General features: G+C 43.5%; 1 protein-coding gene across 1 annotated transcript; it reads left to right on the forward strand.

Moving 5' to 3' along the window:
- Positions 1 to 4,498: 4,498 nt before the first annotated feature.
- On the forward strand, positions 4,499 to 26,811 carry ATP5MG (ATP synthase membrane subunit g). Its single transcript, XM_069947760.1, has 3 exons — positions 4,499 to 4,671; positions 12,780 to 12,940; positions 26,632 to 26,811. Exons 1-3 carry the CDS (start codon positions 4,608 to 4,610, stop codon positions 26,728 to 26,730), a joined length of 324 nt encoding a protein of 107 aa, XP_069803861.1. The 5' UTR covers positions 4,499 to 4,607; the 3' UTR covers positions 26,731 to 26,811.
- Positions 26,812 to 27,410: the final 599 nt, after the last annotated feature.

The following is a 27,410-nucleotide window of genomic DNA, read 5'->3' on the forward strand; positions in this document are numbered from 1 at the left end:
CAGCAGATTTTAGGCAGATTTTCTACAGCAGATTGTCTGTTGCCAAACCAAAGTCAACCTGAGGTTTCAAATCTGCTGTAGAAAATCTGCATCAAATCCGCAGTGTGTGAAAGCACCCTTACTATTCTGCAAGTCTTCCCAAGTGCATTATAGGGCCATGCAGCTGCCACTGACTGACAGCTACTTACCGCCCTAGCGGTCTTGTTTCTGCCACCTAATAAAGAGTGCTGAGGGGCCTGTGTGAGCTGCTGGCGCCTGCTGATGCCCCTCCCCTGTGCCAACTTCTATGCTTTTATAGAAGAAGTCTGGCTAAAACATTTTTGTATTGTTATTGTATTGTCACCCAAAATTATACAAATCCCCAATATACACCTATTACGGGAAATGCTTAGGAAGCGCTTTTTTCTCTGCACTTACTACTGCATCAAGACTTCACTTCCTGGATAACATGGTGATGTCACTTCCTGGATAATATGGTGATGTCACTTCCTGGATAACATGGTTATGTCACTTCCTGGATAACATGGTGATGTCACGACCCGACTCCCAGAGCTGTGGGGGCTGTGGCTGCCGGAGAGGATGATGGCAGGGGGATGCTCAGTGTTCCTCCAGTGCCCTGTATCCCTCAGTGTCCCCCTGCCATCATCCTCTCCGGCAGCCACAGCCCACACAGCTCTGGGAATCGGGTCGTGACATAACCATGTTATCCAGGAAGTGACATCACCATGTTATCCAGGAACTGACATCACCATGTTATCCAGGAAGTGACATCATCATGTTATTCAGGAAGTGAAGTCTTGATGCAGTAGTAAGTGCAGAGAAAAAAGCGCTTCCTAAGCATTTCCCGTAATAGGTGTATATTGGGGATTTGTATAACTTTTGGGTGACAATACAATAACAATACAAAAATGTTTTAGCCAGACTTCTTCTATAAAAGCATAGAAGTTGGCACAGGGGAGGGGCATCAGCAGGCGCCAGCAGCTCACACAGGCCCCTCAGCGCTCTTTATTAGGTAGCAGAAACAAGACCGCTAGGGCGGTAAATAGCTGTCAGTCAGTGGCAGCTGCATGGCCCTATAATGCACTTGGGAAGACTTGCAGAATAGTAAGGGTGCTTTCACACACTGCGGATTTGATGCAGATTTTCTACAGAAGATTTGAAACTTCAGGTTGACTTTGGTTTGGCAACAGACAATCTGCTGTAGAAAATCTGCCTAAAATCTGCAGCATGTGAAAGCAGCTTTAGTCTAGTGGGGCTCCTTGATGGCTCGATGTCCAATCTTCAATGAGGTATTAGTAGATATCTTTTACCGTTGAAAACTAGAAGAAAAAAATAGGCAATAAATATCGTAAGCTCGCAAGCCACATCAAGGGTCCTCATTCTCTTGCGAGTCCCTAACCTAAACTTAAAAGGAACATAGACTTATTAAACTAGAATAGAAGAACAGTCCTGAAAAAAGTCTCTTAATGGTTATCTTCCATCAGCCATGAAGCTGGTCCCTCCTGGGATTGGAAGTAGTCTACCAAAAGCGTCCAACAACAAGAACAATATGGAGAACTAATTGATTTCGTAATTTTATTGGACTTCAAATTATCAGGTGTATAGCCCCAAATAGACACTTTACCATCACATTACTCCAAATCCCTACAGTAAATAGGTCTGAAAATCACAGAACCTGTACGTGAGTAAGCGCTCTTCTAGGATATGGTAGTGTGATTGGATAACAACTTGATTTCGTGATTTTATTGGACTTCAAAAAGTGGGACATATAGCCCCAAATACACACTTTACCATCACATTACTCCGAATCCCTACAGTAAAAATGTCTAAAAATCACAGTACCTGTACGAGAGTAAGCGCTCTTCTAGCATATGGTAGTGTGATTGGATAACAATTTGATTTTGTGATTTTATTGGACCTCAAATAGTGGGACATATAGCCCCAAATAGACACTTTACCATCACATTACTCCGAATCCGTACAGTAAGTATTTCAGAAAATCACAAAAACTGTACGAAAGTAAGCGCTCTTCTAGGATATGGTAGCGAAATTGGATAACAATTTGATTTCGTGATTTTATTGGACTTCAAATAGTGGGGCATATAGCCCCAAATAGACACTTTACCATCACATTACTCCGAATCCGTACAGTAAAAATGTCAGAAAATCACAGAATCTGTACAAGAGTAAGCGCTCTTCTAGGACATGGTAGTGTGATTGGATAACAACTTGATTTCGTGATTTTATTGGACTTCAAATAGTGAGACATATAGCCCCAAATACACAATTTCCCATCACATTACTCCGAATCCGTACAGTAAAAATGTCTAAAAATCACAGAACCTGTATGAGAGTAAGCGCTCTTCTAGGATATGGTAGTGTGATTGAATAACAATTTGATTTCGTGATTTTATTAGACTTCAAATAGTGGGACATATAGCCCCAAATAGACACTTTACCATCACATTACTCCGAATCCGTAAAGTAAAAATGTCTGAAAATCACAGAATCTGTATGAGAGTAAGCGCTCTTCTAGGATATGGCAAAGTGATTGGATAACAATTTTTATTTCGTGATTTTATTGGACTTCAAATAGTGGGACATATAGCCCCAAATAGACACTTTACCATCACATTACTCCGAATCCCTACAGTAAAAATGTCTGAAAATCACAGAACCTGTACGAGAGTAAGCGCTCTTCTAGGACATGGTAGTGAGATTGGATAACAATTTGATTTCGTGATTTTATTGGACTTCAAAATGTGCGACATATAACCCCAAATAGACACTTTATCATCACATTACTCCAAATCCGTACAGTAAAAATGTCTGAAAATCACAGTACCTGTACGAGAGTAAGCGCTCTTCTAGGATATGGTAGTGAGATTGGATAACAATTTGATTTTGTGATTTTATTGGACTTCAAATAGTGGGACATATAGCCCCAAATAGACACTTTACCATCACATTACTCCGAATCCCTACAGTAAAAATGTCTAAAAATCACAGAAACTGTACGAGAGTAAGCGCTCTTCTAGGACATGGTAGTGTGATTGGATAACAATTTGATTTTGTGATTTTATTGGACCTCAAATAGTGGGACATATAGCCCCAAATAGACACTTTACCATCACATTACTCCGAATCCGTACAGTAAAAATGTCAGAAAATCACAGAATCTGTACAAGAGTAAGCGCTCTTCTAGGACATGGTAGTGTGATTGGATAACAACTTGATTTCGTGATTTTATTGGACTTCAAATAGTGAGACATATAGCCCCAAATACACAATTTCCCATCACATTACTCCGAATCCGTACAGTAAAAATGTCTAAAAATCACAGAACCTGTATGAGAGTAAGCGCTCTTCTAGGATATGGTAGTGTGATTGAATAACAATTTGATTTCGTGATTTTATTGGACTTCAAAATGTGCGACATATAACCCCAAATAGACACTTTATCATCACATTACTCCGAATCCCTACAGTAAAAATGTCTGAAAATCACAGTACCTGTACGAGAGTTAGCGCTCTTCTAGGATATGGTAGCGAGATTGGATAACAATTTGATTTCGTGATTTTATTGGACTTCAAATAGTGCGACATATAGCCCCAAATAGGCATTTTACCATCACATTACTCCGAATCCGTACAGTAAAAATGGTTCCTCTATGTCTAAGACAAATAAGAGAAATAAATTAAAACGAGCCTGGTTTTCAGGTGTTAAAAATTACATATAGTTAGAAAAAAATAAAATATTCCTGGAGCTGAAGGGGTTAACAGTATATGAATTAAACTGTGGTGGATGTGTAGGGGTTAAAAGTGGATGAATTGAAGTGTTGTGGATCTAAAGGGGTTAACAGTGGATGAATTAGATTGTAGTGGATGTGAAGAGGTTAACAGTGGGGTAATTGAACAGTTGTGGATCTGAAGGGGTTAACAGTGGGTGAATGGACCTGAAGGGGTTAACAGTTGGCATTCTTTAGTTAGTCTCACATGTAGGTGTCACCCTATGATCTTCCTGGCACATTCTGGAGCCTGGAACTAACTAGTCCTGGCTATTACCGTAAAACATGGTATATAGGAGCACTGCAATTCCTAGTGCTGATAGTGTGACTCCATTTCAGTGAAGTGCTGATAGCGTGACTGCAGTCCCTGTGCGCCTATCTCAACCTCCCGTCTTTCCATGGGACACACACACACACACACAACCACCCTCCCCCCGTCTCTCATATTCCCTCTATGATCCCCACTCCCGTCTCTTCATGGCCCCCCAGTCTCCTCGTGCGCCCCCGTTACCACCAGTCTTTGCCCCATATGTCACCCCCACCCCATCTCTTCTGTGTATCCCCTTCCAGCCTCCACCGTACTGTATGTAACCGCAGAGTAGTCAGACAGCAGTCCCCGCCCCCTACGTCACACGATGGGTTGTCCTAGATTCGACCTTTTACTAAGTAGCGCGGCGCTCTACCCAACAGGAGCAAGTCTTGTCTGCACTGGGCGGGTGACATTGGGAGACGCTCTATACCGGAACGTTCTCTCTTCTCCCTGGTATTGGAGGTCACTTCCTATTTGTACAGGCCTCACACAGCTTCCCGGTGGACGACATGGCTCAGGCGGCGCAGAAACTCGTGAAGACCCTTGCTGTGAAGACGCCTCAGCTTGTGAGCGGTGAGGGATAGTGTTATCTGTGGCGGCTTGATGGTTTGTCGCTAGTCTTGGTGGAATACTTTGGGCTCATAAGGCGGCTGCTTGCTAGGGGACATGCTCAGCTAGCTAGGGGACATGCTCAGCCAGCTAGAAGTAATATATACTTTCCTTCATGTGCTGTAGTACTGTACGTGTATAGGGGGTCCCCCAACCTTTGGCCCCCTAGCTGCAGCAAAGCTCCCAGGTGCATCCATTCAGCTAACCACTAGCTCACCATCCCTTCTGTCATAACATCTATACAGGCAGAAGATGTACTACTTATCCCAGGAAGCAGACATCATGGACAGGTCAGTAGCAGACCTCTGAGTGCTCTGCACACGCTATACACATAGGTTTGCCAAATGCAGGAGACCTAGGGGTTTTTCATGAGTTTCCAAGGATCAGATAAAGGTGTATTATTCTGAGTTAAAAATACTTTAAGGGTGCATTCACATGTACTGGATCTGCAGCAGATTTAATGGCGCAGATTCAATGCAAAGTAACTCTGGGCCATCAAATCTGTTGCAGATCCTGCACGTGTGAACGCACTCTAATAATTATTCCCTGCACACACAATAGGGATAAGTGTCAGACTGCGAGGGTCTGACCTCAGCTGATGCCTTTGTTTTGTATGTAGTGGCAACCCACGCATGTACACTGCCACTCCATTCATCGTCTGAGGTCACAACTTGTTTAAAACAAGTCTTGATCCTGTTCTAGAAACTCCAGTGGAAGGTTCAAGTAGTTGGATCCCCTGCAATCAGACACCACAGGATACTTAAAGGGGTACTCCAGCGGGGGGGGGGGGGCACTTTTTTGTGACAAGCAAACTTGAAACGGATCCCGCCTCCGTGGCTGAGTGGACCTGAGAGGTCACATCTCGGGCCCGCATCAGACACCCGGAAAACGGCCGGGCACCGGAGCGCCGTGATGCGGGACCCGCCGCTGGAACCAGTGAGGTGAGTGGACGTCTGCCCCTCTCTCTGGCCAGTCATTCTAAAGGAGGCAGGGCAGTGGCCTGATGATACAGCATTGGTCAGAGAACAAGGCAGGCACAGAAACACCTCTGTAACACTGTCAGCCAGGGGATAAAAATTAGTTTTTAGGAACAGGCAGATTGTCTCCTATTTATCAGCTGTGTTAGCATGGCACATGGGCTGGATCGTTAAGGCACCTATGCAATGTTCAGACAGGAGAAAATGTTCTAGGAGCATTCGTAATGATGATGGGGAGGAGGGACTGAGAGGGTGTGCCAGCCTAATGCATACACAATCTAAGCCCCGGCCCTTTGACACAATGCTGCAAGTTTAAAAGTTGTGTTTAAGGACAATAACTGCATCACCTGCCGATGTAGGCCTGGGCTATTAGCGGGCACGGTCCGATCAAAGTTGACAGCTGCATCCAATTACTTGCTGCAGCTGATCCCTGGTGTCTAGTGGTGGAGATGGCCCCCCTGGGACGTTGTCCACGAGGAGCGATGTCCGTGTCTGTTACCTGCTGGGGTCTCCGCCAAAATGGTGCTGATCCCGGCTTGGCACTCGGATGCTTTCAGCTGCAGCAGGCGAAAGCAAACGAGATCTCATTGATCTATGCTGTATTACTATACATCTTAGAACTCAATGAGAGATCAGTATACTTATACTAAAAGTAAAAAAAAAAAAGTGGTCTTGTCAATAAAAAGCCCCCTCCCCTAATAAGTCTGAATCACCCCCCTTTCCAATGTATTAAATAAAAGTAAACAAATAAATAAACATGTTTGGTATCGCAGCATGCGTAATCGCCCATACTACTAATTTATCACATTCCTCATCTCGCACGGTAAATGGCGTAAGCGCCAAAAAATCTCAAGTGCTAAATTGCGCATTTTTGGTCACATCAAATCCAGAAAGTTGTAATAAAAAACGATTAAAAAGTTGCAAATGCGCAATCAAGGTACCAATAGAAAGTAAACATTATGGTGCAAAAAATGACACCTCACACAGCCCCATAGACCAAAGTATAAAAGTGCTATAAACCTGGGACTAGAGCAATTTTAAGAAACATATATTTGTTAACCCCTTCAAGACCAAGCCTATTTGCACCTAAAAGACCAGGCTCATTTTTCAAAATCTGACCTGTCTCACTTTATGCGCTTATAGCTCAGTGATGCTTTAACGTATGCTAGCGATTCTGAGGTTTGTTTTTTCGTCACATATGGCACTATAATGAAAAATTTAAAAAATTAGCATTGTATGAACTTTGAAATTTTCTTCTTCTAAAAAAAGAAAGTCTTATCACATAAATTAGTTACTAAGTCACATTACCGAAATGTCCTCTTTATTCTGGCTTCATTTCATAAACATATTTTACTTTTTTAGGGTGTTACGGGGCTTAGAAATTTATCAGCAAATTACCACATTTTCGTGAAAGTTTCCAAAACTGATTTGTTTAGGGACCAGTTCTTTTTTTAAGTTGATTTAGGAGGCTTGTATACTAGAAACCCCCATAAGTGACCCCATTTTGAAAACTACACACCTTAAAGAATTAATCTAGGGGTATAATGAGCATTTTAACCCTACAGGGGCTGGAGGAAAGTATTCACCATTAGGCCGTAAAAAAATGAAAAATTAAAATTTTCCAATAATCTATACGTTTAGATTAAAGTTTCTCATTTTCAAAAGGAACATGAGAGAAAAAGCACCCCAAAATTTGTAACGCAGGTTCTCTTGAGTACTACGGTACCCCATATGTGGGCGTAAACCACTGTATGGGCACACAGCAGGCCTCAGAAGGAAGGGAGCGCCAATTAGCTTTTCCATTGCAGATTTTGCTGAAGTAGTTTCCGAGCGCCAGGTGCATTTGCAGAGCCCCTGTAGTGTCAGCAGAGAGAAAACCCCCCCATAAGTCACCCCATTTTGGAAAGTACACCCCTCAAAGAATTCATCTTGGGGTAGGATGAGCATTTTGACCCCACAGGTGTTAAGAGAAGAGTATTCAAAATTAGACAGTAAAAATGTCGTTCGTTTAGTTTGAAATTTCTCAATTTCCCGAGGAACAAGAGAAAAAAAGTACCCCAAAATTTGTAACGCAGGTTCTCCTGAGTAAAAAAGTACATCATATGTGGGCATAAACCACTGTATGGGCACACAGCGGGGCTCAGAAGGAAAGGAGCGCCAATTAGCTTTTTCAATGCAGATTTTGCTGAAGAAGTTTCTGAGCGCCAGGTGTGTTTGCAGTGCCAGCGGAGTAAAATCTTGCCATATGTCACCCCATTTAGGAAAGTGCACCCCTCAAAGAATTCATCTTGGGGTAGGATGAGCATTTTGGCCCCACAGGTATTAGAGGAAAGTATTCAAAATTGGCCAGTAAAAAATAAAAAAAACTTGAATGTTTCCAATAATATGTTGGTTTAGTTTGAAATTTCTAAATTTCACAAGGAACAGGAGAAAAAATGTACCCCAAAATCTGTAACGCAGGTTCTCCTGAGTACAACGGTACCCCATATGTGGGCATAAACCACTGTATGGGCACACAGCATGGCTCAGAAGGGAAGGAGTGCCAATTTGCTGGAGAAAAACCACAGCTAGTAATAGTTATTAGAATAGCGCAGTTACTAAAATAAAATAAAAAAAATTAGATTACAGGTAATGTGGGATGGTTACAAGTATTCTGGGGTGGATACGGTCAACCTGGGGTGGTTACAGGCAACATGGGGTGGATACAGGCAACCTACTGTGGTTACAGGCAACGTGGGGTGGATACGGACAACCTGCTGTGGTTACGGGCAACGCGGGGTTGATACGGGCAACGCGGGGTGGATACGGGCAACGCGGGGTGGTTACGGACAATCTGGGGGGGTTACAGGCAACCTGCTGTGGTTACGGATAAACTGAAGTGCTAATAGGTAATCTGAGGTGGGTACCTGCAATCTGGCGTGGTTACGGGCAATCTGGAGGGGGTCACTGGCAAGGTGCGGTGGTCAGAGGCGAGGTGCGGTAGTTGCGTGCAATCTGGGGGGTTACATGTAATCTGGCATGATTACAGGCAACCTGGGGTGGTTATGCGCAACCTGCGGTGGTTACGGGCAACCTGGAGGGGTTACAGACAATCTACAATTGTTATGGATAGACTGAAGTGCTTATAGGTAATCTGGGTGGGTACATGTAATTTGGGGTGGTTACAGGCAATCTGGTGTGACTACGGACAATCTGGAGGGGGTCACTGGCAACGTGCGGTGGTTACGGGCAACGTGCGGTGGTTACGTGTAATCTGACGTGATTACGGACAACCTGCGGTGGTTACGGGTAATCTGGGGGGTTAGGGGTAATTTGGGAGTAAACTGCAATTATTACTATAATAAAAAGTGTGTGTTTTATTTTTTTGTATGTTTGTCACATGGCACAAGCGATCAGCGGTATATAGTATATACCGCTGATTGCTTGTACCGGGACCCCACAGGGGGGTCCCCGATGACTGCTCCATGCTCTCCGCTACCTCCGGTGGCGGAGAGCATGGGGCTTTCATTCATTTTTACTACTAGATCTTGGATCTGATGGCCGCCGCGGGGAGGGGGGGGGTTAGATACCGGGGCACTAGGGGGGCTGATCTGGGGTCTGATTTTACTTATTTCATCTCCCCCCACCGTTGATTCACGGTGGGGGGGAGATGAAATACAGCGGCGGCACCGGCCCATTAGTGACCGCCGTTTCGGCGGTGACTAAAGGGATAATGGGGGGCAGCTGCGGGATCGCAGCTGATTCTCATTATCTCCGGGGCTGCAGTCAGATGAGAGCAGGAATCGCTATCTCTGTAGCGATCCCGCTCTCATCATAAAACCCCCTCAAGTCAGGAACGTATGTATACATTCCTACTGCACGGGGCATGTGTAATAGGAACGTATATATACAGATTGCTGACGGGAAGGGGTTAACACTGGTTTGAATTTTTTACATGCCATCAGATAAAAGAAAATTTATACATGTTATATATCGTTGTAATCGTAACGACTTGGGGAACATATATAACAAGTCAGTTTTACCCCAAGGCGAATGGCATAAAAACAAATACCCCCCCCAAATAAACAAAATGCATTGTTGTTTTTTTTTCAATTTCACCATACGTTTTATTTTTTTTCTGGTTTCGCAGTGTACTTTATGAAAAAATTCAGCCTGTCATTGCAAAGTACAATTAGTGGCGCAAAAAATAAGGGCTCGTGGGTTTCTAGGTGGAAAAATGCAACTGGTATGGCCTTTTAAGCACGAGGTGGAAAAAACGAAAACGCAAAAATCTAAATTGGCCCGGTCCTTAAGGGGTTAAGAGAATTGCTTTGGTTTAAGAGGGGGAGGGGCATGGTCTGCATAGCGGGGTCAGGCCCCAGAAGTCAGCCGCCTCACCTTCCAAATCATAGCAGATCCACTTCAGGCTGGGGCTTACATCAGGGGACAGGACTGTGGACGTAATCTCCCCATAGCTGTAACCCCTCTCTCCCTGGACAGAGAGCGCTGCATGTATGTGCCCACATCTGTCCTACTCATTGCTTCATGCTCCCTGCAGTCTCTGTCAGCCCTTGTGTTTCCCATACTCTCCATTACTGTACAGTAACTATTCTGCTGTTTCTAAATGTTTGTTTTACATGTTGTTCAGAATAAAAAAAAACAAAAAAACTAATTGGAAACAATTGTCTGCATTCCAATGATTTCTTATGGAAAAATGTGCTTTGGTTTAGGAGTGATTTGGATTACAAGCATGGTCCTGGAACAAATTATGCTTGTAATCCAAGGCACCACTGTGTGTGTGTATATAATATAATATACTTACCGGCCACTTTATTAGGTACACCATGCTAGTAACGGGTTGGACCCCCTTTTGTCTTCAGAACTGCCTCAATTCTTGGTGGCATAGATACAACAAGGTGCTGGAAGCATTCCTCAGAGATTTTGGTCCATATTGACATGATGGCATCACACAGTTGCCGCAGATTTGTCGGCTGCACATCCATGATGCGAATCTCCCGTTCCACCACATCCCAAAGATGCTCTATTGGATTGAGATCTGGTGACTGTGGAGGCCATTTGAGTACAGTGAACTCATTGTCATGTTCAAGAAACCAGTCTGAGATGATTCTAGCTTTATGACATGGCGCATTATCCTGCTGAAAGTAGCCATCAGATGTTGGGTACATTGTGGTCATAAAGGGATGGACATGGTCAGCAACAATACTCATGTAGGCTGTGGCGTTGCAACGATGCTCAATTGGTACCAAGGGGCCCAAAGAGTGCCAAGAAAATATTCCCCACACCATGACACCACCACCACCAGCCTGAACCGTTGATACAAGGCAGGATGGATCCATACTTTCATGTTGTTGACGCCAAATTCTGACCCTACCATCCGAATGTCGCAGCAGAAATCGAGATTTATCAGACCAGGCAACGTTTTTCCAATCTTCTACTGTCCAATTTCGATGAGCTTGTGCAAATTGTAGCCTCAGTTTCCTGTTCTTAGCTGAAAGGAGTGGCACCCGGTGTGGTCTTCTGCTGCTGTAGCCCATCTGCCTCAAAGTTCGACGTACTGTGCGTTCAGAGATGCTCTTCTGCCTACCTTGGTTGTAACGGTTGGCTATTTGAGTCACTGTTGCCTTTCTATCAGCTCGAACCAGTCTGCCCATTCTCCTCTGACCTCTGGCATCAACAAGGCATTTCCGCCCACAGAACTGCCGCTCACTGGATGTTTTTTCTTTTTCGGACCATTCTCTGTAAACCCTAGAGATGGTTGTGCGTGAAAATCCCAGTAGATCAGTAGTTTCTGAAATACTCAGACCAGCCCTTCTGGCAGCAACAACCATGCCACGTTCAAAGGCACTCAAATCACCTTTCTTCCCCATACTGATGCTCGGTTTGAACTGCAGGAGATTGTCTTGACCATGTCTACATGCCTAAATGCACTGAGTTGCCGCCATGTGATTGACTGATTAGAAATTAAGTGGTAACGTGCAGTTGGACAGGTGTACCTAATAAAGTGGCCGGTGAGTATATATATATATATATATAATATATACACCAGCTAAACCACCGTTTTTAGAACAGAGTGGTGGTCAGTAACAATCTGTTAACAATGGGAGGAGAAGGAGGAGAGTTTGCTTGATGAATATACAGTGGTGCCTTCTGCCTTGGATTATGAGCATAATTAATTCTGGGGCCATGTTTGTAATTCAAATCTGCTCTTAAACTAAAGCAAATTTTCCCATAAGAAATCGTTGAAATGCAGACAATTGGTTCCACACCTCAAAAATAATAATTTTATATTTTGAAAAACATGTAGAACAGATGAAAAAAACAATAAGAAACAGCTGAATATGTAATATGTTACTGTACAAAATAGCAACCAGCATGTGGAGCATAATGTATAGTAAGTGCATAAACCTGATAACACAGCAGCAGTTTCTAGATACAGGATGGAACTGCAGATCCCCATTATGCAGTAGTGTAGTACAACAGGCTAGAATAGAGAAGCAGGGCAGCTGTCAGAGGTCTGTGTGGTCACATGACAGCAATGGGGAAGGGGGGGGGGGGGTTTATGGACCAATCAGGACTGACAGAGACTGCAGGGAGCATGAAGGAAAGAGCAGGACATATGTGGGCACATAAATTCAGCTCTGTCTGGGGAGAGAGGGTTTACAGCTATGAAGAGATTACCTCCACAGTCCTGTCCCCTGAGGTAAGCCCCAGCCTGAAGTGGATCTGCTATGATTTGGAAGGTAAGGGAGACTTCCTGGGTCAGAGTACAGAGCTGCAGACCACCCAGTACAGGGAGCTCTTAAACCAAGTCACAATTTTGAAAAACTGTGATCTCTTAAACCAAAACGCTCTTAGGGTACAAACACACACAGCAGATACGCAGCAGATTTGATACTGTGTTCGCAGCAGTAAATACGCATCATATAAGACGTGTGTGTTTGTACCCTAAAACCAAGTTACTCTTAAACCAAGGTACCACTGTATTTGTAAAAAAAAAAAAAAAAATCTTAACAAGCCCTACAAGTGTAACATGTTAGTTATGATGAGGATACCCCTTTTAATATAATGTATCTGTGTTTTAATGTTCTTTTTCAGCTGCTGTCAGCTATTCTAAGCCACGACTTGCAACTTTCTGGTACTATGCCCGAGTAGAGCTGACGCCTCCGAGCCCTGCAGAAGTTCCGAAAGCCATTGAGAGCATCAAGGGGTTGGCACAGTCCTTCCAGAAGGGACGTTTGTCTGAAATAACTGTTAGGGTAAGAAGATTTAGGGAATTAGATTTTTAATTAGATCATTATTTTCCTTTCCCATTTATAGGTTTTCTAACACTTTAATCATTAAAGTGGTTCTATGGGGGGCCAAAAACTTTTTATATGTGGCTTTTTACAATATAAAGTAGAGAAGGAAAAAAAATTTTATACTTGCCTATCTAAAAAGTCCCTAATAGGGACATTTTTTTTTAACCAGTTGCATATAAAGAATATCTTTTATACAAGTAATTGGAAATGTGATTGTACCTGGCAGCTCTTTCCCATTCTTGACAAAACATAAATCTAGTATCTAGTGAAACATGTCAGAAGGACAATGTGTTCAGTTTTAAAATGGCTATTGTGCTGCTTTGTCGCATACTGCAGACACAACGTTATGTCAGATGTGCAGCTGTACTAGTCATGTCACAATACCAGAAAGCAGCAGCTGAGAACTGGGATATGGAGAATGAATAGATAACAATTATGGAATGAATTGTTGGCCATGGGCAGCAATGTATCGAAAGTTATGTCTGAGTGGAATTCCCCTTTATTAGTTTGGCAATTATGCGTGCAATGAGGCTTGTTTCTTTTTTTACATTTGTTAATGGGGAGGGGGGGGGAGTATTTATTTATTTTTTCCTTTTAGACTTTGTCACCCCTCGGGACCTTTTTTTAATCAATAAGTAGTCTGGTCAATGCGTTGCTATGGTATTGTTCTAGCATAGCGTAGATGGATGAGGAGATGAGAAACACTGGCAGCGACGAATGGTCAGTGTAGACCTCCAGATATGATTGTCACCTTGCAGTCATGTTTCGGAGGTGCCAATTGGACACTTAATTGATTTTTTAATAGCTGATTACATTACATTACATTACATCATAGCATTGAAAGGGTTAAATGACTTAAACCAGCGGGATGGCTTGCAGCTTGCTGCCCGCCATCTTTTCTGCAGTGTGTATATATAATATATGCATATTAAGCTGCTTTCTTAATATAAAGTATCGAATACCAGGTAATCCTGATACCTAAATGATTTTATTTGCCCCAAGTATCGATATTGGTATTGATATTTTGGCGCATTGTGCTTCCTAATTAGTACAGTTCCGTGAATATTTAAACCCTTTCGCCATCATAGTGGAACATGATGCCGGGAGGTGTGTGATTCACCTCACAGTCCACAGCTTATGTGATTCACGGAACCTGTGCATGCTGCCTAACTGCCGTTGCCCCCTGTTATATAGGAATGCTTCTAGTACCACATTATCCCATACATTACTATCTATGTGCAGTAAATATTTTTTATACGTTACTACAGTGAAACTTTGGATTTACATCTGTGTTTTATTTATTTCTTAATGGAAAAATTAGCTTTGATATACGAGTAATTTGGATTAAAAGAAAGTTCCTGGAATGAATTATGCTCTTAATCCAAGGTTTCAGTGTACAGACAAGCAGCGAATATACCACACATATATCTATATACCAGCAGCAGTAATTCTATTGCATACATGACTATATGCCAGCAGTGAATTTATGGCATACATAAGTATATATGACTATGATATAGTTGCACATATATGTTTTACTGCTATCATATAGGTATAGTATGTGAAATATACACTAATGTGTATATATCATATTTTCTGTCGTATAAGACGACCCCTGACTTTCAAGAAGATTGTCAGGGGTTTGCATTGCATGCTGGAAAATGTTAAGTCCTGCTGCGGTCAGGCAGGGGTTAACTGCAGTTATATTTAATTTAAAGGGGGAAAAAAAATAAAAATAAAAAAGAAAAGCAGTTAACTCACCTGTGACCCATTCCTGAAGCTCTCCCAGGCAGCTGAGCGTCTCGTCGGATGAGCTTGGAGACACTCTGCTGCCAGGAGAGCTTCAGGCCAAAGACAGAGGCTTCGGGGACACTCGACTGCCCGTGAGAGCTTCGGGGATCTGCTAGATCGGCGCTCGTTCACTGGGCCTATTACACGGCCCGATCGTTTAATAAGCTTAAACTCTATACTTTACCCATCCACGCTCCTGGAAGAAGCGGACCGCAGGAGCAGCCCTAGAGCGTGGATAGGTAAAGTAAATCGTCAGTCGCCGGACGCTAACCACTATTACATGTAGCGCTGCGCAGTCGGCGCCCGACAAATTATAGGTTCTAACTTAAATCAACGATGATGGTTGTCATCGGCTGATCGTTGTATTTATTACACGGAGCGATAATCGGGCCGATTATCATTCCATATAATAGTACCCTATAAGCTTGTTATATAAGAGTTCACGTTAACAAAAATACCTAATAAAATGTCGTCATTTTACCACATCTCATCCAAGCAGCCAGCACTGAAGGCTCTGAATGCAATAGAGAAAATCTGTTTCTAGTGACTTATTATCAGTATCCCAGAGCCGGAGAAATAATGAACTATATGACCTTAATGAGCTGATCTTCTGAACTACTCTTTGAATGATCTAGATTTCCCATCACTAACATAGAGACAAAACCAGAAAAGCTGTAGCAACAAGCAAGTGTCCGGACTCCCGTGTATACATCCTCCTTAATATACACAATAAAAACCTGTTCTAAAGGTTTTTTTTTTTTTTTGTTCCGGTTCATGGCAAACCATTTGATTAAATTGAACATACCATGTTAAGATGAACCTCAGAGAGATGGTTTCTAACACTGGCCTCTCTCGGTCTACCTGTCTACAAAACTGGGATTAAAGGATCCATTTTAACCCTGTTTAAAACTTCGCACACACACACGCGCATGCATCCACACGTATAATACAAACGGCAAAAAATTATAAATTTTTTTTTTTAATCTTTAGAACAGGTTTTTATCATGTGTATGAGGGAGTATACACAATGAGTTCTTACACTTTCAGGTTGCTGCAGCACTTTTCTATTTTTGTGTTATATTTGGTAGGGATGTCACGAACCAGAATATTGAGTTCAAAACCGATACTAACTTTTAAATTTTGATACGCAATACCTGTTCAATACTTAACCCCTTAAGGACAGAGCCTGAAATGGCCTTAAAGCGTAACTGTCATGTTTTTTTTTTTATTGCAGAAATCAGTAGTATAAGCGATTTTAAGAAACTCTGTAATGGGTTTCATAAGCCAAAAAAGCCTCCTTCTGTACTCAAGAAGCAATCTCCCAGCCTCCCCCCCCCCCCCCCCCCTGACTTCTTATCTGTGCATTATCAGGCAAACACGTCTTCATTACAGAGAAGCCAGTGAAGACGGGTTCTGCTCTCTCCATTGTAAGCCTATGAAGGGGGGAGGGGCTGAGGGAGATGAGGGAGCAGGAAGAGGTGACATGAAGGTCAGCTGTTTGTAGACTCTCTGGGCACCTAAAACACTAAATGCAGGTGTCAGAAAGGTCAGTGCTTATCTATGAACTTACTGAGAGAAGATTGCAGGGTGTTGTGCTTTGCAGAAATCCTCCAGCACAAATCCTCCATGCTCAGTCACTCCTAACACCCCTTCCCCTCTCCATAGCCACATAATGGAGACAGAAATCCTGCTTCATTTGATGTGAGGGGGGAGGCTGGGAGATTGCTTTTTAACTACAGAAAGAAACTCTTTTAGTAATTAAAACCTATTACAGAGTTTCTTAAAATCGCTTGTACTGTTGATATTTAATGTTTTCAGAAAAATGGCCCTGAAATGACAGTTACGCTTTAAGGACAGAGACAAATTTTATGAATATGACCAGTGTCACTTTATTCATTAATAACTTCGGGATGCTTTTACCTATCCGGACGATTCTGAGATTGTTTTCTCGTGACATATTGTACTTTACATTTCTGGTAAAATGGAGTCGTTACTCATAACAAATCTTTATGAAAAACACCAAAATAACGTGAAAAATGCATTTTTCAAACTTTGAAACCTTTCTGGTTATGCCACAAATTATATATTAAATAGCATTAGCAACATGTTTAGACAATAGGAAGCTTAAAGCATTAGCAGCAATTTTCCAAATTTTCTGTAAAATTTCAAAATCAGATATTTTTAGGGACCTGTTCAGGTTCAAAGTGTATTTGGGGGGCCTGTATGTTAGAAAGCCCCACAAAGCACCCCATTTCAGAAACTGCACCCCCAAACTCAGCAAAAGCACATCCAGAAAGTTTTTTAACCCTTTAGGGGAGTCACAGAAATAAAAGCGAAGTGTGTAAGAAATTTGAAAATTTTTATTTTCTGTGCAGAAATTTTATTGTAATCCAATATCTTTCATAATGATAAACCTATTAGCAGAGAAATGCACCCCAATATTGATTGCTCCGTTTCTGCAGTTTATAGAAATACCCCATATGTGGCCCTATTGCGCTATTTGACGCAACCACAAGCCTCAGATATAAGGGAGCGCCTAGTGAATTTCAACGCCTCCGTTATATTTGGTCATTTTTGACCATATCACTTCAGGTTGGCAGAGGCTCTGGGGTGCCAAAACCTAAAAAACACCCCTAAAGGGACACCATTTAGAAAACTGCACCCCTCAAGGAATGTAACAAGGGGTGCGGTGAGCATCTGGACCCCACAGGTGCTTCGCAGATTTTCAGAACAATGTGGTGTAAAAAAAGTTGTTCTAGCATTCATTTTTACAAGGGGATAAAAGAAAAAAAAAAAAACACCAAACATGTAGCGCAGTTTCTCCCGAGTACAGAAATACCCCACATGTGGACATAAAGTGCCAAGCGGGCGCAGGACGAGCCTCCAAAGGGAAGGAGCGCCAATTGGCCTTTGCAAGCTGGATTTTACTGGAATGGATTTCAAGGGCCATGTTGCATTTACAGAGCCCTCGTGCTGCCAAAACACTGGAAACCCCCCACAAGTGACCCCATTCTGGAAACTACACCCCTCAAGGAATCTAACAAGGGGTTCAGTAAGCATATGGACCCCACTGGTGACGGGCACAAATGTGGAACAATGTGACGTGAAAGGGAAAAATTTCATTTTTTCACTTTCATGGCACAAATGTGGCCGTCATCAAGGGGTCCATATCCTCATTGCACCCCTTGTTACATTCCTTGAGGGGTGTAGTTTCCAGAATGGGGTCACTTGTGTGGGGTTTCCAGTGTTTTGGCAGCACGAGGGCTCTGTAAATGCGACATGGCGTTCATCATCCATTCTGGCCACATCCAGCCTGCAAAATCCAAATGGCGCTCTTTCCCTTCGGAGGCTTGCCCTGCGCCCACATGGCGCTTTATGTCCACATGTGGGGTATTTACGGACTCAGGGGGAATTGCTCTACACATTTTGTGTGTTTTTTTTTTTTTCTCTTTTAACCCCTTGTGAAAATGAAAAATTTAAGGCTCAACCAACATTATAGTGTAAAAAATGTAATATTTCATTTTCACGCTATATTGTTCCACATTTGTGCCCGTCACCAGTGGGGTCCATATGCTCACTACACCCCTTGTTACATTCCCTGAGGGGTGTAGTTTCCATAATGGGGTCACTTGTGGGGGGGGTTCAACTGTCTTGGCAACACAGGGGCCTTTTAAATGCAACATGGCCCCTCAAAATCCATTCCAGCCAAATCCAGCCTCAAAAAGCCAAATGGCGCTCCTTCCCTTTGGAGGCTTACCCTGCACCCGCATGGCGCTTTATGTCCACATTTTGGATATTTCCGTACGTCTAGCCTTGATTTTTTTTTTCCTTTTTCACAAGGGGTTAAAAAAGAAAGTGAACACAAAACGTGTAGGGTAATTTCCCCTGAGTACGAAAATACCCCACATGTGGATATAATGTGCCATATGGGCAGAGTACAAGCCACCAAAGGGACAGAGCGCCATTTAGAGGCTGGAATGGAGGATGGAGGCCATGTCGGAATTAAAAAGCTCCTGGAAACTACACCCCATAAGGAATCCAACAAGGGGGTACAGTGAGCATATGGACCCCACTGGTGACGGGCACATAAGTGGAACATGTGCCATGAAAATAAAAAATAATTTTTTTTTCATTTTCACGGCCCAAATGTGGCCGTCACCAGGGGGCCATATCCCCACTGCCCCCCTCGTTAGATTCCTTATGGGGTGTAGTTTCCAGAATGGGGTCACTTGTGGGGGGTTTCTACTGTCCTGGCCGCACAGAGGCTTTGTAATTGCATCATGGCATCCTCTAATGGGAATGGCGGCCATACCTATTTAGCTGGGGAAAAGGGACAATTCTAATTTATTTGGGGGTATTAGGCCAATTATTAGTTTATAAGGTTGAAAATGACAGGTGTCCATCAAATTCAACCTGTGTTGATCCAGAGGAAGGCAAAAAACCCTCGTGAGGCAGACAACAAGTAGCCTCCTCACAGGGGAAAAATTCCTTCCAGACTCCATAATGGCGATCAGAATAATCCCTGGATCAACGTGACCCCTGAAATAGGAATAAGGGACAGAATTTAGAAAATGTAGAACCCCAATGACGTGTGGTACGCCTTGAAGCGATCCAGTATGCAGAGGCCGGGGTGATCAGGACAGCCGTCACACTGGAAAATGGCGTCCTTCCTGATCCCCCTGTTACGCCACAGTCTGCATTTCTTCTGGGGTCTCCCGTTCTCCAGTGTGGGGGACGTCACCTGGAAAATGTTGCCCTGGTGCGATATGGGGTCCCACACATCCAGAAGCGCTGGGTCCGCTCCATGGCTGCAAAATATTAGGGCTTTATTACTACTTCTGATATTTACGGATCGTGCCGCAAGCTACAGTAGCTCGGGCAGCGAGGGACCAGAAGAGGGGGTGCTGGTATAAAAGTTATCCCCGTACAGGTAGTAACCTTTATCCAGCAGTGGGAAGATCAGTTCTCGAACATCTCCCCACTAACTCCGAGGATTGGGGGGGGGGGGGCATCTGGGGGCTGGAGTCGGGTGTCCCTTCCTTCATACACTCTAAGGGTATGTGCACACTGGGGAATGGCGAAGGATGACCCTTTGTGCAGCTGGCACCCGCTGGCGGACTGATGGAGGCGCGCGTCTCCGCTCATGTCACACTCCATTCTATGCACGGGCGGATTCCGCTCTCCGTCCAAAGAATGAACGTGTTCATTCTTTGGACGGACGACGGAATCCGCCCGTGCATAGAATGGAGTCTATGACACGGGTGGAGACGCGCGCCTCCATCAGTCCGCCGGTGGGTGCCAGCTGCGGAATGCACAAAGGGTTAGCCTTCGCCATTCCGCAGTGTGCACGTACCCTGGATCTGTAAGTGTACCCTGAGGTACTCTCACAGAGTTTGTAGAATTTCACACCATACCGTGATCTCTTATTGGGACGGTACTGGCGGAAAAGACTTGTCTGGGGGGCAGCGTACGCTACGCTACGCTACCCCCAGACACGTCACTGGATGATGAGGATGAATGGAGGAACGAAGGATCCCCCCATTCATCCTCACTGGCTGTTTCGGTGTCGGAGGCAATAATAACGTATGCGTCCGACACCGAAAACACCCTGGGGGCCATCGTTATACGGGGATTGGTATATGGGGTATGTAAATGTGTAGTGGTGTAGTGTAAAACTTTATTCCATGTAGTGTGGTGTAGTGTAGTGTTTTTTACGTGTTTTTTTGACAGTAAGAAAAAATATCCCTTCGCCAAGAAAGGAGCTGCTGATAAATGCCGCACATATGTGCGGCACTTATCGGCAGACAGTGGCGGTAGGATATAGGGGGGAAAAAATGCCCCTACGCCAAAAAGGAGGAGCTGCTGATCAGCGGCGCACTTACGTGCGATGCTGATCAGCACTCAGCGGCGTTAGGGCGCAAAAAAAAAAAAAATTGGAAAAAAAACCCAAAGCAACTGATCAGTGAATGATATTCACTGATCAGCCGCTAGGGGGCAGTAGAGCGACTCTGCCGGAGATTGCCGAGACCCGCTGAACCCGAGGACCCGAGCGTTTCCGAAGATTTCCGACGCTGGACGACTGAACCCGGAAGTAAAGCGAAGAAGACGCAAGGAAGGCGCGGACCGCAGATCGTCGCTCCGGACGCCCAGATCAGGTGAGTATGGTACACCTGCACCACACACACCTGTTGTGCACCCCTCAGCTAGGTAGCTGAGGGGTGCAGAACCCGACAAAACTGTTTTTTTTACAGTTTGATGGCCGGCCTATCATGGCGATCGTGGGGTGGCATCGGCGCCATCTTTCCCCAGTACACTAATGGCGATTGGTGCGAGATAGCACCAATCGCTATTGCTTTCTGGGTCACCGATGACCCGGAAAGCTGTTTTTAGCTGCTATATGCTGATCTGTATTGATCAGCATATAGCAGCGATCGTCGGCACGGGAGGGGTTAATCACCCCCCGTGCCGACTAGCAGAGATGGCCTGCTATACATTATAGCAGGCCATCTTCCCTGACCGCTGTGTGTGAACACACAGCGATCGGGGAAACATTGGGCGTAAGTATACGCCCGTTTGCGTTAAAGCCCACCCTGCGGGGGCGTATACTTACGCCCGATGTCGTTAAGGTGTTAAAGTATAAAAAAAAAAAAAAAAAAAAACGAAAAAAAAAAAATTGTAGAAATCTAAGACAGCGAATATAATAAACCTGAAATGTTATCCATATTATTCAGGCCCGCACTATTACACTGATATGGCCTCGGAGGGGGTGGGGCCTAAGCGCCGATGGCACGGCAAGGGGTGGGACCAAGGGTGGTGATGTGGGCGTGGCTAAGTGGTGTTTTGTCCATGAAGCCCCGCCCAGATCAATCTGCAGATGATAAAAGATCACTTTTTACTGGAACAAGGACCTTGACGTACGATATAAAATAAGGTATGAAAACTGCAAGATTTACCCTTTACACCCATGTAGAGAAGTCATAATGCAAAAAGGGAGTAACAGTGTGACTTTAAATGCTGCAGCACTGAAAAGGTTATTGGAAGGTGATAGCAGCCACTCCCAGCTGTCTTAGGCCCCATTCACACGTCCTTGTCCATTTTTACTGCGAGGAATCCTGATCAGCAGGCCTCAAATGGCATCAGAAAAGTATCCGGATTTCCTGACAGTAATCCGTTTTTCAGGAAATGTCTTCAGGATTCCTGATCAGAAAAATAGGACATGATGGGAGATTTAGTTCTGCAAACTGGATGGTCACAGCTTGCAGGACTACAACTTCCATCATGCCTGGCTGACAGGACATGATGGAAGTTGTACTTCTGCATCCTGTGGCCACCCAGGTTGCAAGGCATGATGGGAGTTGTACTTCTGCAGCCTGTGGTCATCCAGGTTGCAGAATTACAACTCCCATCATGGACTGTCGGCAGGGCATGGTGGGGGTTGTAGTGTGCAATCTCACCAGTCCTCGATCCTGCTCTGGCTTCTTGTGCATTCGCCAATTGCTGGGGTCCGAGGCGGAGGGCGATCTCACGCAAGCCGGCGGTAGCAAGCCCTGTGGTGAGGTCCAGGGGGCTGGAGGAGGAAGCTTGTTTTATAGAACAATCCCTGTGACAGGCTAATCACTCTGTCTATAAAACTGTAGTAGGCAGCTCTGGAGTACAATTTTAGAGGCTCAAGTTGCTAGAGATAGCAGCCAGTTGCAATCCAGGCTGGTTTGTGATCTTTGTAGCAACCAGCTAAGCAGCTCTGTAGTTAGTGTTCCTTTGAATAACACATGGGATCATTGGTTAGGGCTCACCTGTGTAATCACTCCTCTCTTGGAGCTTCTGCGCTCATGGGCGGCTCCTCTGGGATGCGGCAGGCTCCTAAAGTGAGAATCCCGCACAGAGAGGCTTGATTACAGAGGACCGCTATGACTGTTTTGGCGCTCCAATGCCTATGCAAGGTTAATTTACATACGACGCAGCAGACTTTCAAAGTTTGTTTTGGGGGGCTAGGAGGGACTCTTAGCAATCACTTAGGACCCTATTACACCAACAGATTATCTGTTGGTTGTGTTTTTTTTTTTTTTGTTGTTTTGAGCCAAAGCCAGGAATGGACTATACACAGGGAAGTGATAAAGGAAAGACTGAGATTTCTCCCCTTTTCAAATCCATTCCTGGCTGTGGTTTAAAAAAAATCTGTCAGATAATCTGTTGGTGTAATATGGCCCTTACATGTTTGGGGACAGTGCTGACACTACATGCATGGTTGATTTGGCAGTGATTTGTTCCCTTTAGGTACTTTTTGCGTACATCTTTGGTCCTATACTGCCATCTAGTGGCCATGAATGGCAATTAATAGTGCAGGAGTTTTCCTTCATGTATATGTACATAGCTCCTACCTTGGATTAAGAGCTGCCAGGCTCAATCACCTATTTATACACATTTGATTTTGCATTATTTTTGTTTTCTAATTAGTTTCCCATTTAAAGTATTAGCAGGTTAGACTCTTCTAACCAGTTGATATGTTCCTATAGTGCTTGGGACACTGAGGATTAAGATTATTTTCTTACCTTGATCCTCAGTGCTATTTTCAGGACATTTTATAGTCCATTAAATATGTAAATTAGTTGGTTTGGCACAGTGTGAGTGGGACCACCTGCGCTTTGCAGTGACTTTGTTCCAGCGCTAATTGCTGCAGAATTGGGATTAATATCTATTAGGAGTGGATTGGTGCCCTGCGGGCGGTTGTAGGGGTGCACGATGCACCGAAATATCGATACTACTATCGATATTCCGGGCTAAAAAAGGGTTCGATACCAGGATTTCCTGGTATCAAAACTTTGTTAGAGGGGTTATCCAGCGCTCCAAAAACATAGCCACTTTCCCCCCTCTCTTGTCTCCAGATTGGGTGGGGTTTCAAACTCGGTTGAAGTAAATGGAGCTTAATTGCAAACCACAACTGCTGCTGCTGCACAACTGCAACTGTCAGCATACCTCCTTGTGCACAAGAAGGTATGCTGGGAGTTTTAGTGCACAAGAAGGTATGCTGGGATTTGCAGTTCTACAGCAGCAACCTCCCAACACAACTCCAAGCAATACCTCCTTATGCATAACAACTCCCAGCATCATAGCCACAGTCTGGGTGGGGGACATCATCATGTTTGTATTTTTGAGCTTTTTTTTTTTTCAAACTTTAAAAAGGTTTTGAAATAAAAAGTTGGTATCTATATTGAACTCAAAATTCTGGTATTGTGACATCACTAGGGGGTTGTGCACCAAAAAGCCTCTTTTACATATCTAATAAAGTACCAAATTTCCAGAAACTGCTCTGAGGATCAAGGTAAAGAAATTGCCTTCATCCTTAACGCCTTGTGTTCTATGACAACATATCCGCAGGCAAAATGCTCCTAACCTGCTGATATTTTTTTTTTTTATAAAGGTTATGTTTTAATTCTTAAACCCCCTTAACGACAAAGGGCGTATATTACGCCTGTTGCCGTTAAGGACGTTCAGAGCGGGGCCGCGCGGCGACCCCCGCTCTGAACCGTGGCGGTCCCGGGTGCCGCTTGTAGCCCGGGACCGCAGGTATTAGCGGGCACGGTCCGATCGCCGTGCCCGCTAATACAGTAATCAGATGCAGCTGTCAAACATGACAGCTGCATCCGATTACCGGACGCAGCATTTCCCTGGTGTCTAGTGGAGGAGATCGCTCCTCCGGGATGTTATCCCAGAGGAGCGATCTCCGTAACTGAAGCCGGCCGGGGACCGCTCCAAGATGGCGCCGTCCCCGACTCTGCACTTGTTTGTTATCGGCTGCAGCAGCCGAAAGCAAACGAGTGCCGATCTCATACAGCAAAGACCAATATCTTTACAGCAAAGAGCTCAATGAGAGATCAAAGGGTATATACTAGAAGTCCCCCAGGGGGGCTTCTAGTATATGTGTCAAAAAATAAAATAAAGTGTTGTTGTCAATAAAAAGCCCCCTCCCCTAATAAAAGTCTGAATCACCCCCCTTTTCCCAGGTTATAAATAAAAGTAAATAAATAAACATGTTTGGTATCGCCACGTGCGTAATCGCCCGAACTATTAATTAATCACATTCCTGATCTCGTACGGTTAACGGCATCAGCGCAAAAAAATCCCAAAGTGCAAAATTGCGCATCTTTGGTTGCATCAAATCCAGAAAAATTGTAATAAAAAAATCGATCAAAAAGTCGTATATGCGCAATCAAGGTACCGATAGAAAGTACACATCATGGCGCAAAAAATGACACCTGACACAGCCCCATAGACCAAAGGATAAAAGCGCGATAAGCCTGGGAATGGAGCGGTTTTAAGTGACATATATTTGTTGACAACGGTTTGAATTTTTTACAGGCCATCCAATACAATAAAAGTTATACATGTTACATATTGTTTTAATTGTAACGACTTGAGGAACATGCATAACAAGTCAGTTTTATCCCAGGGCGAATGGCGTAAAAACACATTTCCCCCAAATAAACAATGTGTTTTTTTTGTTTTGTTTTTTTTTTCAATTTCACCACACTTTGAATTTGTTTCTGGTTTCGCAGCGTACTTTATGAAAAAATTCAGCCTGTCATTGCAAAGTACAATTAGTGACGCAAAAAATAATGGCTCGTGTGGGTTTCTAGGTGGAAAAATGCAAGTGCTATGGCCTTTTAAGCACAAGGAGGAAAAAACGAAAACGCAAAAATCAAAATTGGCTCTGTCTTTAAGGGGGTTAATATGTAACGAGTTAAAAAAAAAAATCCGTAGTAGCAGCAGCTTCATATGGGTCAACTACCATTATTTGGGTCTCATTGTAACAATGGACTACGTTCAGCCCATTAAAGAAGTTATGTTCTGTCCACTTTATAAATGTATGCGCTGCTTTTGTGTGGGGCTCAAAAATATTAAGCATCCCCAGATATACATACATAAAGACTATGTTTGAGAGTTCAAGAGTTAAAACTAGCTGCAGAAAATATTATACTTGTTACATCCCCACTTGCTTTAGAACTGATACTCTGGTTGTCCCTGCCAGTCTTTGGGTACAGCAATAATGTGCATGTATATGAGGTCAATGCCCAAGGAAACCAATCATTGGCTTTACTAGTGATGACGGCATGTAAGGCATGAGGCCAGTGATTGGCTGTAGTGGTAATGTGGATGTATGTGAATAAAGTCATTGCTCTAGGAAAGTAAAATAAACAAGGATGGTCTGATTACTGGTGTATTGGTACTACAGAAGTAAAGGATTACAGTTAGGCCTCATTTACACATTTAGTTATTTAGTTGATCAGTTGATTGCGGACAACTTTGTGTGACGTGTAAATAAGGCCTTAGACACTGGGTCTTGTGACAAGATGTGTAAAACTGCTCCATAAAAAGAGGCTCTCAGAGGCTACCTTTGGGTATGCTATCTTTGTACCTTGTTGAAATTTTTTGACTGATAGACATACCTCTACGTTTCACTTGAAGAACCTTTGCACAGTTGACAGACTTTTAACCCTCCGTCACATACAATATCGGTTCTAACGAGTTCACATACAATGTGACTGTCAGGCGCAGGCTAGAAAAATACCTGTAATATCTAATGTTTGCAATTTTCAGTTTTCTAAAAGTGATTAGTGACCTTCATGGGGATGTAATAGAGACTACACATAATCAGGTGGAAAAAAACCCAAAAACCTAAAACTAATAACTGAAAATACAAACATTTCAAAACTCCCGGCAAATAGTCCCCAGTTCGACTCTACAGAGAAAATTTATGGAAACAAACTGGTTTTTCTGTGTATCTTTCTGTGTAAAAGGGCCCTTCGTTGTGCTGTCTGGGTAGATTGATTAATATAATGTTTTTTTCTGTTTCTCTTCAGGAAGCCTTGAGAAATGGCTTGGTTGCAACGGAGGTCCTATTTTGGTTTTATATTGGAGAATGCTTTGGGAAAGGAGGCCTGGTTGGATACAATGTCTAAGAAGTTTCGGTTCTAGTTTAATTGTTTTCCGACCTGTATCTGTAAAAAATTAAACAAATAAATAAAAAGTAAAAAAATGGATTGCTTGGATGTAGGTTTTTTTCTTTAACATCTATAATTTTCATTACAGCAGAATCCACAACTGCTATGCCACAGGTGTGAAAAGTATACTTCTAGGGGAAGATATATGAAAGGATGTAAATATACACCTGGTGTACACTACCCACAGCAACCAATCACAGCTCCTCTTATATTTTACCAGAGCTGAAAGCTGCGCTTTGATTGGTTGCTGTGGGCATTGGTTGTGTATTTATTGTATTGCCCCACAGTTATATAACATCTAAATATACTCCCTGAACTGCTTCCAGACATGAACAGAAATCTTGGTAGTACATATTTTTACTATTGAGCTTTGACATTTTTACTTTTGATATTGAGCCTTATTCAAATAATTAAAGGGGTATTCCCCCCAAGAGCTAAAAAAAATGAAATGCTCCCAAACCTAGCTGGCCTTACTCACCGAGGTCTTCCTGAGTATTTTGAGACGTCTCCCATCTTTCTAGCTGCTGCCATTCCTGAGTTACAACTTTTTCTAAAACATGGTCTATATCCAAGATAGGAAACTACATTTCCCATCATGCAATGCTTCTGCCTGATAATGGTGGAGTAGCAGAGCTGAG

Source organism: Dendropsophus ebraccatus, chromosome 12 (assembly GCF_027789765.1).
Source record: "Dendropsophus ebraccatus isolate aDenEbr1 chromosome 12, aDenEbr1.pat, whole genome shotgun sequence".
In the NCBI taxonomy this organism is placed as follows: domain Eukaryota; kingdom Metazoa; phylum Chordata; class Amphibia; order Anura; family Hylidae; genus Dendropsophus; species Dendropsophus ebraccatus.